Genomic DNA, 10,908 nt, shown 5'->3' on the forward strand with positions numbered 1-10,908 from the left:
AATGGACGCATAGTAGAAGCATCTCTCCGCCAATCGCAGCAAGTGCACACCAAAGGCAGTGACATTCAGGAAGTCGACAGAGGAAGTTTGGTGGTTTCTTGCGTCACTTTTTTTGTTTGTGCTCCTCAACGCCTGTGCCGATGCACAGTAAAGGTAAGAACAGAACTTTATTAATAATAGTTGAACTTTAATTCTCTTATTTGGGATGTAATAATGGAGTTAAGTGAGTAGGGGCCAGGAGGACGGCGAATTTAAGACGGGTGAAGTTCTAAGTGACTTAACTGTTCAGGTTGTTAAGACTTCCGCTACACTGGGAGGCCTGCGATCATCCGTAATATGCTAATGCAAAGCAGGGGGGTCACACTAGGCCTGCAAGTGTTTGGTCCATGGTTTAAGTGGGTTGAGCTTGGACGAGTATGGACATTTAGATGCTTGCTTACCTAGGTAGAGTAAGTTTAAGGCATGGGTGTGGCCTTCCATTTGAAAATAAATCAAATGCATCGGAGAGGAAGTGGCAAAGCGCTTACGCAAAAAAAAAAGGATATTGACTGTGTGATCATTTGCAGTCCTTGTGTTGGCTTTTGCAGACCTAAGTCCATTGGAACTAAAAATGTTTCAACAACTTGCAACTTGCATTGAAGAAGGCAGAAGCAGCAAGGCATCCACACTCTCATAGTCCAGTCTCATCTGCTCGAACACGGGTCTGGACTTAGCAGGTCACAGGAGGACAACCCTGGTGTGAAAGCCTGAGGGAACCATGAGGAGAGTCCGCAGGAAAGTGGCCAACAAGGAGAAGGTGTTTGGTTGTGATCTTCTGGAGCACCTGAACGCCTCCAGTCAGGATGGTATGTCACATTCAAGTAGATTATGCTCGCTACTTAGGTAAAAGTAAGAGTAAATATGCAAATGTGACTTTTTCGCATGTAGTTCCACAGGTGCTGCGTTGTTGCACTGAGTTTGTTGAGCAACACGGCATCGTGGACGGAATTTACAGGTTGTCCGGGGTTTCGTCCAACATCCAGAAACTCAGGTGAGTTTTTCCTCACCATCTTGAACACATTTTTATCAGAGGCAACTTTCTACCTCTGTTGCCTCCAGGAGCGAGTTTGAGAGTGACGGGACACCCGAACTCAACAAGGAAGTGTACCTGCAGGACATCCACTGCGTCAGCTCGCTCTGCAAAGCCTATTTCCGAGAGCTGCCCAACCCGCTGCTAACCTACCAGCTTTACGACAAGTTTGCTGTTGAGTGACTTGACTACATCTGCCTGTGCCAACCACTGCAGATATTTCCTAGTCTCTAGTGAACGACGAACACTGAAATTCCTTTCATACGCTACAGGAGGCGGTAGCTGTCCAGCTGGAAGAGGAGCGTCTGGTAAAAATCAGAGATGTCCTGAAAGAACTTTCAGCGCCACATTACAGGTTCATTCCTTGAAAACCTATTGGTGCGCACAGAATCACAGATTTTCTTGTACTACTTAGTGTCTTTGCCTGACTCTCTTCAGGACTCTTGAGTTTCTGATGTCCCACCTCGCCAAGATGGCATCATACTCACCTGAGACTAACATGCATGCCAGAAACCTGGCCATCGTCTGGGCACCAAATCTTCTCAGGTGACATGACTCTTCCTATCTAGATCACACGTTCTCATCCTTATGTAGTGTTCAAATACTCTAATCTTTCTTTAGGTCAAAGGATATCGAGGTGTCTGGGTTCAATGGCACCGCCGCCTTCATGGAGGTCAGGATTCAGTCCATCGTGGTGGAGTTCATCCTCACTCACGCCGCTCAGCTCTTTCCTGAACCAAGTAATGACTCACCCCCTAAGCCAGATCATGTGTCTTCCACATGGAATATAACACATGCACTTCATTTAGGTATATCGTGCAACAGGAGGAAGTCTCTTCCCTCCCCAACAGCCATTTTAAGTCAGGAAGAACCTTCGTTAAAGGCTCACCCTCCTGCCAACTTTGGAAACATCAGTCCAGGGGATGGTCCTCTTCCAATAAGACCTTACCACGCTATCATAGAAGGCACTGACAAGTGAGTAGACCCACATATGGATACGGTATTTCCATGGATGTTCAGGAAAAAGCGTCCTTCCTGGAACCTTGTGAAGTTCATTGGTAGACTCAGGGTATTAAATCAATCCCAACTGTGCGGATTGTCTTAGAATATGCTTCATGGAGGATAAACACTTAAGATCCTGCACCAGGTCCTCAGAGCGGCCCTAAGTCTATGAGCATGAACCAATGAAGCCTCCTCGGATGAGAGGTGAAACCTCTTCTAAGACAATATGAACAGTCCAGTTCCACTTGATTCAGTGTTCTGAGAATACAATGACCTGGATATATGAGAATATTCACAGGCATGTTTACATCTGTAGAATTTCCAAAATACAGTAATTGCACCGTGGCAATTACGCAAAGAGGTTTTCATGTCATGGTTGTTTATCCCAGGAGGAAAGGCTCGTTTAAACAAAGGAAGTGGATGTCCATCTTCAATATCGGCGGTCGGTTCCATGACCCAAGACGACGCCATAAACACTCAGGCAAAGGTACACGTTTTGGGATAACCAAGCAGAACCACCATTTTAGTTGGTCATTGGGACGCAGTCAATGGCTGGATTAAATTTGTTTATTTCCAATTCAGAAAAAGACAGACCATCGTTGAGGCCGGCGAGAAGCATGGACTCCCTCAGCATCCCGTTATATTCAAAAGAAGGTGCGGTTCTTCTTAAACGTCATTGGCCACATGTGGTTGATTCATTGCATTCAGTTTCATTGTTACTTTAATTCCAGGTTCTAAACAACTTCTCCAAACGTCTAATTCCACCAAAATGTCGGGTTTGGAGGCTGCGGCATCTCCTGGTCAAATTGGCGGAAGCGAATATGCCGTGACCTATCGCAGGGGGACAGGACTTGTAAGCGGGGGCACACAAGGAATTTACACAGCCCTTGACCCTGAAGGTTTAGGAAGCACAGACACTGACACCGTACTGTCCAGGTCACCGGGACTCACCACAAAAGTGGGTCGAAGAGCAGCAATGCACATCACGGGGCCTACCATAGTAACCGTACCGCTTCATATCACCTCAAACTTGGCGTTAGGTGTGCTTCAAGGAGGCGGCTGTGATAGGGTCGTCCACCGTGGCAGGGATAAGGAAGGTGAAAAGGTGGAGGTTAGGGACAGAGTAGACAAAGTGGAGAGGAAAGACAGTGGACAAGTGCAAGGGAAGATAGAAACTGAAGCAGTGACTAACAGGAAAGAAGTCTTGGATGAGGACGTACTTACTTTAGTTGACAAAAAAGAGGAGGACAAAAAGGAGAGAATGGTTTGTGGATGGGAAATAGTGACAGAAGATCAATGTGTGCCTAAAGAGACACACGCCAAAAGCCTGAACTCCAATGCAGATGAAGATGTTGAGGGCAAGCATGATCTCAAGGGTAAGGTCAGAAGATATCATCATGCTTACTCATGGATAATCAAAACATTTCTCACTTAGAAATGCAAGGAGAGGCATCAGATGAAATTCAGCGGGAAGCAACTGAACCTGAGGACAACAATGTTTTTGATTCTTCCGACGTACTCAACTCCACAGAGGTGGAGCCAGATGACCAGGAGCTGTCGGGCTATGTTCAAGACAACTTTGAATTTCTGGACCAAATGGACTGTAGCGTCCTGGATCACATGGATGGCAGTGTTTCCTGTCAGGTATTTGATTTTGTATGTTCATAACTCCTGTTCGTATCAGATCAGAAGGAAGTAACACATCTTAGAGTAACTAGATCATCAGAATCATGTCAGAAGATTTTAGAAAACCAGATGGTGAATTGGGCAATAAACATTTTTTGAGACTAAGATCAAATGATTGTAGTCTGGCTCAAGATTTGCTACGAAAACACCTTCTTCTAGCCCAGGGGTGTCCAAAGTGTGGCCCGGGGGGCATTTGCAGCCCGCAGCTAATTGTTTACCGGCCCGCCACACATTCTGCAAAAATTTAAAAAAACATTGAAAAAAGTGGAATGAGGGGAAATCTAACTAGAAAAAGTTGCAATGTTGACACAAAGCTGCCATGCAGGCTGTTTTTTCTTTCTTTTGTCTCTTTTTCTTTTTTTGCCATTGCTCCAAAAAAAAAAAAAATCAATGTTATAATGAATTATTGACCTATTCAAGGCTCCAATTATTTCAAATATTTCACTTTGAAATGTTTTCTGGGAAATATTGCATATATTGTGTGGTTGCCATACAAAAACATCAACATTTTATTTGACAAAAGAGCATAAAACAAACAAAATAGTTCAAACGTAAAATGGACAGATATAGCTGAAGTTGAGCTCGTAACGTAAGCGTTGAAAGTAAAAAAACAAACTAATAATAAAAATGTATCACTTTCGGAGTGGGGCACCTTTTGGATCCCAAATATATTTAATGGGATTTTATTTATCTTTTCACTGTGATTACTCAAAAATAATAATGAATTAAAATCAATGGTGTCCTGCATTATTGATCTTTTTAAGGCTCTAATTACTTCACATCAAACATTGCTTTCTGAATGTTTTGGGCAGTGGGGGAAATACTGCATATTTCAGTTTTATTATAAAAAACTAAGTTGTCTTTGACAGAAAAGGCATAAAACCTTTTTGTTTTTTTAATCTTTATATCAACCTGAAGTTGATATACTGTAGAGATTTACTGTAAGCGTTAAATAAATAAATAAATAATAATTTGACTTGTCTTTAACTTTTTAATGACTTAGACCCTTTATGGTCCCCGGGAGCCCTAAAGGTAAAAAAACAAACAAAATCCATATATTTTGTTATGGTTTGAAAATTAAAAATATCAAAATGGCCCCCGCATGCTTTAATTTTTCCGTGTGCGGCCCTCAATGGAAAAAGTTTGGACACCCCTGTTCTAGCCTAAAACCTTGGTCAAGAGACTAAGACCTAAAGACAGGCCTTGTTGGAGACTTAGACATTCTGAGGACCTCAGAGTGTGTCCAAAAACCAGGCGGTGGCCTATCCATTGAACTCTGACATCTTGTTTAAGACTTAAGCAACATTACCCAAACATTGCATCAGACCTGCTCCAGAAACACAAAGGTATATCTTACAACTTTGGCCCAAAAAACTAAACCAAAAGATAGGTCATGCTTGGGAATTAGAAGAGTTAAGCCGTACTTAAGTGTCAATGCTTCTTGTTAGGTTCCCGTATTTTTCTTGATTTTTGTCTTTCCACCCATTTGTTTCTTGATTAGTAAAACTGCTTTGTTTTACATAAGCAACATCATCCTTTCTTTTCAGGTTCCTCTCCACTTAAATGAATTCTCAGTAGAACCTCCTGGACATTCGGATGACGAGTATGAACTCATGGAGCAAGCGTCACATCATTCCACTGGGACTGACATAAGCCCAAATACAAGTCCTGAAACAGGCAGTCAAAACCAACCAAAGCCCCACCGACAGCTCAGCGTCAAGTCAAACGAGCGACAGGCAAAATCCCTCAGCTTGCCTCACATGACCTCGCCGGTGTGCGAACCAGACAGCTGCTCTGACGAAGACATCACAGATGACGAAGTCACCTTTAATTACAGCAGTGAGGAAGAGGACAGCTTGTTTGTTAAAAGCCTCCCTCCGGATTTCTTTTTAAACAATTTGTGTGATCTTCAATTCGAGGCCAGCTGCACTACCAGTGATGATGTTAGCGCTCAGGTAGATCAGTCACAGAGATGTGAAGTGAGTGAACGTCATCTTGATTGTTCTACTAGTAAGCAACTAAATGATGGAGAAGAGATCCGAGGGGACATGGAAGACGGACAGGAGCGAGAGGAGATACCGCAAAACAATGACAACGTTGACTACGATGAGAACAGCCTAAGGTGAAAAGGATTTGCTTCTCCACGTTGCTTTTGTGACATGTCTCTATGACGTGTCTGCTGAGAATTATGGACATCTAAAAAAAATGATAATAATACTAAAAACACAATATAAATATACCTACAATAATACAAATGGTAATGGTCATGATACACCATTAACCATGGTGCCCTTGTTCAGAGAGAAAGCGTAATTACCTACTGAGCTCTCCAGACTGTAGTATAGTTTATCCCCTCTTAAAGGCCTACTGAAAGCCACTACTAGCGACCACGCAGTCTGATAGTTTATATATCAATGATGAAATCTTAACATTGCAACACATGCCAATACGGCCGGGTTAACTTATAAAGTGACATTTTAAATTTCCCGCGAAACTTCCGGTTGAAAACGTCTATGTATGATGACGTATGCGCGTGACGTCAATCGTTGAAACGGAAGTATTCGGACACCATTGTATCCAATACAAAAAGCTCTGTTTTCTTCGCAAAATTCCACAGTATTCTGGACATCTGTGTTGGTGAATCTTTTGCAATTTGTTTAATGAACAATGAAGACTGCAAAGAAGAAAGTTGTAGGTGGGATCGGTGTATTAGCGGCTGGCTGCAGCAACACAACCAGGAGGACTTGGACTTGGATAGCAGACGCGCTATCCGACGCTAGCCGCCGACCGCATCGATGATCGGGTGAAGTCCTTCGTCGCTCCGCCGATCGCTGGAACACAGGTGAGCACGGGTGTTGATGAGCAGATGAGGGCTGGCTGGCGTAGGTGGATAGCTAATGTTTTTAGCATAGCTCTGTGAGGTCCCGTAGCTAAGTTAGCTTCAATGGCGTCGTTAGCAACAGCATTGTCAAGCTTCGCCAGGCTGGAAAGCATTAACCGTGTAGTTACAGGTCCATGGTTTAATAGTATTGTTGATTTTCTGTCTACCCTTCCAGTCAGGGGTTTATTTCTTTTGTTTCTATCTGCAGTTAAGCCCGATGCTATCACGTTAGCTCCGTAGCTAAAGTGCTTCGCGGATGTATTGTCGTGGAGATAAAAATCACTGTGAATGTCCATTTCGCGTTCTCGACTCTCATTTTCAAGAGGATATAGTATCCGAGGTGGTTTAAAATACAAATCCATGATCCACAATAGAAAAAGGAGAGAGTGTGGAATCCAATGAGCCAGCTTGTACCTAAGTTACGGTCAGAGCAAACAAAGATGCGTCCTGAATCCTTCACTCTCACGTTCCTCATCCACGAATCTTTCATCGTGGCTCAAATTAATGGGGTAATCGTCGCTTTCTCGGTCCGAATCGCTCTCGCTGCATTGAAAACAATGGGGAAATGTGAGGAGCCTTTCAACTTGTAACGTCACGCTACTACCGGTACAGGCAAGGCCTTTTTTAATCAGCGACCAAAAGTTGCGAACTTTATCGTTGATGTTCTCTACTAAATCCTTTCAGCAAAAATAGGGCAATATCGTGAAATGATCAAGTATGCCTTTAAATGAGCAGTTTACCGAAAACTGTATGGTTTAGATATCCGGGTAATGTTTGGCAAGCCAGATTTGGTAGGCCTGATATGACCCGTATGCTCAGGTCTCATTTGACTTTTATTTACAAGCTATAACCTTCTGCATTCTTCTCTTTACAGAACAACAAACAAAGATCACAATGTCATGGAAACTGGTCTGTATCATGATTTAAAACCTCTCCCTTTAGAAGCACCGTCACACCAAAGTGTGGACCTCTCAAAGGAGGAGGACACAGATGAGTCCAACGTTGTGGCCTCTGATGTACTGGTGGACACGGGACAACAGGAGGACGAAGAAGAAGGAGTCCGTCAACCTCAAGTCTCCATCTTTTGTGGCGCCCAGAAAGAAACGGAGGAGACCAAAGATGTTTCTCGAGGAGCAGGAGGGGTGTTTAAGGCAGACCAGGATGGGGGGCAAGAGAGTGAATGGACAGAAGACACTGGACAAGACAGAGAAGAAACAGGATACTCACTTGAGCAAAATAAGCTTGAAACCAAAAGAAGCATCTCAGAAGCTCTCGCAAATGAAAATAGCGAAGAACTGCCTTTAGGATTGTACAATGAAAAGATGGAGGAGTGCCACTCAGGGCTTGATGACACAATCAAGAAAATCTGGGATGAGATTGAGGAGGTCATCTGTGAACTGATCGAAGATGAAGAAAAAAAGATGGGTGCAAGACAGGTTGGCGATTGTGAGGATACTCAGGTCTCATTTGAGAATCTTGTGCACTTTGAGGAAGAAGTGACAAACAAGAGCAAGTGTGACATGGAAGCTACGGAAGACGAGATGGAGACAAATGTAGGGAAGGACGTTCAGGATAAGACCAACTTAGCAGAGATGGAGACAAATGTAGGGAAGGACGTTCAGGATAAGACCAACTTAGCAGAGATGGAGACGAATGTAGGGAAGGACCTTCAGGATAAGACCACCTTAGCAGAGATGGAGACAAATGTAGGGAAGGACGTTCAGGATAAGACCAACTTAGCAGAGATGGAGACAAATGTAGGGAAGGACGTTCAGGATAAGACCAACTTAGCAGAGATGGAGACAAATGTAGGGAAGGACGTTCAGGATAAGACCAACTTAGCAGAGATGGAGACGAATGTAGGGAAGGACCTTCAGGATAAGACCACCTTAGCAGAGATGGAGACAAATGTAGGGAAGGACGTTCAGGATAAGACCAACTTAGCAGAGAAGGGCGATCAAAAGGCGGCAAAAGAGAAGAAACGCAGCCTTGAGGAAGTGATGCCAAGTCTTAAAGAGACACAACTCCAAGAGGTCAGTTGTGATGTTCCGCAGTCCAAAGAACCCATGACCTATGAGATGCGAGGCGCCAGCCAAGGAGCAGCCGCAAGGAAGCTGGTCATCTCCAAATCACCAAGAGTTTATCAAGTCAAAGCTGTGCCGGTGGTGCCCCCAAAACCCCAACACTGCAAGCTAGCGGCCCTGAACCTCCGACAGCAGCAGCAGCAGCGAGAGCGGAGAGACGCTGACGTGTCGGACGAAGAAGCCAGGGTGAAGAAAGAGAGTGTGCACAGGAAGGACAGCGACGATGGCGTCGCCAGTAGGGACTCGCTCCGAGACAGCCCGCTCAGCATGTGTTTTGACGAGGCCGTTGCCATAGCTACCCTGAGGCGGGGAAAGGAGAAAGAGTGCGAGAGGGAAAGGCAGCGAGATTGGGCAGAAGTCCAATGAACTTATTTTGGAATCATGAAGATTTTCTTTGGTCGTACAAGTAAAATATGACAGTATGGACAGTTATTTTTAATCTCATAAAAAGAGGAAGGTTAAAGATTAGGACATTTCCTAGGCATCGTTTTTATGTGGAAAAGTATTAAGACATTTACGAGCCAAGTACTTTAGTATGGTACAGAAGGGTATGTTTGTTTCGGACATGTTAAGAAGTTACCCTGAGAGCATCACGTTTATGCTCACACAATTCAACATGTCCAAAAAGTAGGAAGAAGATCGCATTTAATCCTCCCCCTTCTCCTTGCCTGTTACTGATCATTCCTTTACAGCATGTGTTAAACAGGTCAACACTTACAGCTGAAATATGCTCTCGCATCACGTAGCTTGCGTCCATTCGAGGGATGGGTGACTTTCACATTTAAATTGATATGGTACCAATTGGGAATCGATGCTTGTACACAAAGGTACCAAATTTTGGTACTGTTATGTGTGTTCAATGTGTTAATAAATGTTAATTGTTTAAAAATATCTCACCTTTTTAATTTAACATTTAACACTGAGCTGTGCTGTCCAATTGATTGATTGATTGAAACTTTTATTAGTAGGCAGGGCTGGCCCTAGGCAAGATTTTAGGTGGCGCCCCCCCACATCGGCAGTGAAGTGTATATACTCACAAGAAACCGAATAGCTTTGTCTTTGACTTTTTTTTTACTTAAAGAAAGCAAATTAACATATTATATGAGAATGTTATGTTATGATTATCTTTAACCGAATCACAGCAGTGCTCAAATTAAAAAAACAGCATTCCCTCTCATGTGATATTGCTTAATTAACATTAATGATGTGCACTTTAACAACTAGGCTTACAACTATACCTAATATATAAAGGGGTGGAAAAGTGACTATTACCTGCAGGGCAAACATTAGCTAACCAGAAGGCAATAACAATGTAAACAAAAAACACCTGCTTAAAAGATCTAATACAAATGTCCCAGAGGAATGTAAGGTGGGAGTACTGTAATTACCTAACGTTACATTATTATTTTCCATAACAATTTAGCCCCCTCCACAATATTAACCCGACGTTAAAACAAAACTAGCTATTTATTGATTAGCAATTGCCAAATCATGTAACATTAGCTTAATGCTAAAAAGCCAGGTTACTATCACATTCTGTAACAGACAAATAATTTCATGTAGGCTAACGTTACCTACCTGCTACCTCTGTCTTTTTCTCGTTTCTCCTCCTCTTCTTTTCTATTTTTTCTTCCCTGGGCACCTGACAGTTTTGGCCGTTTTGACATCTTGTGTTGATTTTTTGATGTGGTAAGAGTCATGATACAAATGTAACATGTAACAAATAATATTTCTATTAAATAGGCTTTACTTTGCATTTTAATTAACGTGGGATTATTTTTTGTATTTAGAAATAATAGTACCAACTTTTTCTTTTTTTTAAAATCCAACATTTGTGGCACTGGCGTGGCGCCCCCTGATGGACGGCGCCCTTAGCATTTGCCTATACGGCCTATGCCACGGGCCGGCCCTGTTAGTAGGTTGCACAGTGAAGTACATATTCCGTACAAAAAATTCTTATCTTGTTTTCTTAAACTTCTGTGTCTCATTTGCAAGTATTGTACTGTACTGTGTTAAATAGCAGACTCTTAAAGGCCTACTGAAAGCCACTACTACCGACCACGCAGTCTGATAGTTTATACATCAATGATGAAATCTTAACATTGCAACACATGCCAATAGGGCCGGGTTAACTCATAAAGTGCAATTTTAAATTTCCCGCGAAACTTCCGGTTGAAAACGTCTAT

The 10,908-nt window shown here is 42.9% G+C and overlaps 1 protein-coding gene across 2 annotated transcripts; it reads left to right on the top strand.

The window, feature by feature from the left end:
- Window positions 1-124: 124 nt before the first annotated feature.
- On the top strand, window positions 125-9,643 carry LOC133631135 (probable serine/threonine-protein kinase kinX). 2 transcript variants are annotated; one of them, XM_062023225.1, is made up of 14 exons: window positions 125-153; window positions 567-845; window positions 928-1,030; window positions 1,099-1,243; window positions 1,342-1,424; window positions 1,508-1,615; window positions 1,691-1,809; window positions 1,879-2,044; window positions 2,461-2,558; window positions 2,654-2,725; window positions 2,803-3,447; window positions 3,507-3,715; window positions 5,305-5,879; window positions 7,513-9,643. In XM_062023225.1, the coding sequence occupies exons 2-14, from the start codon at window positions 758-760 to the stop codon at window positions 9,086-9,088; spliced, it is 3,987 nt and encodes a 1,328-aa protein (XP_061879209.1). In that variant the 5' UTR covers window positions 125-153; window positions 567-757; the 3' UTR covers window positions 9,089-9,643. The 2 variants fall into 2 exon arrangements, with proteins under 2 accessions (XP_061879209.1, XP_061879208.1); XM_062023224.1 differs by having other exon boundaries at window positions 128-153; window positions 588-845.
- The last annotated feature ends 1,265 nt before the right edge of the window (window positions 9,644-10,908 follow it).

The sequence above is a fragment of the Entelurus aequoreus genome, linkage group LG16 (genome assembly GCF_033978785.1).
Source record: "Entelurus aequoreus isolate RoL-2023_Sb linkage group LG16, RoL_Eaeq_v1.1, whole genome shotgun sequence".
Taxonomy (NCBI): Eukaryota; Metazoa; Chordata; class Actinopteri; order Syngnathiformes; family Syngnathidae; genus Entelurus; species Entelurus aequoreus.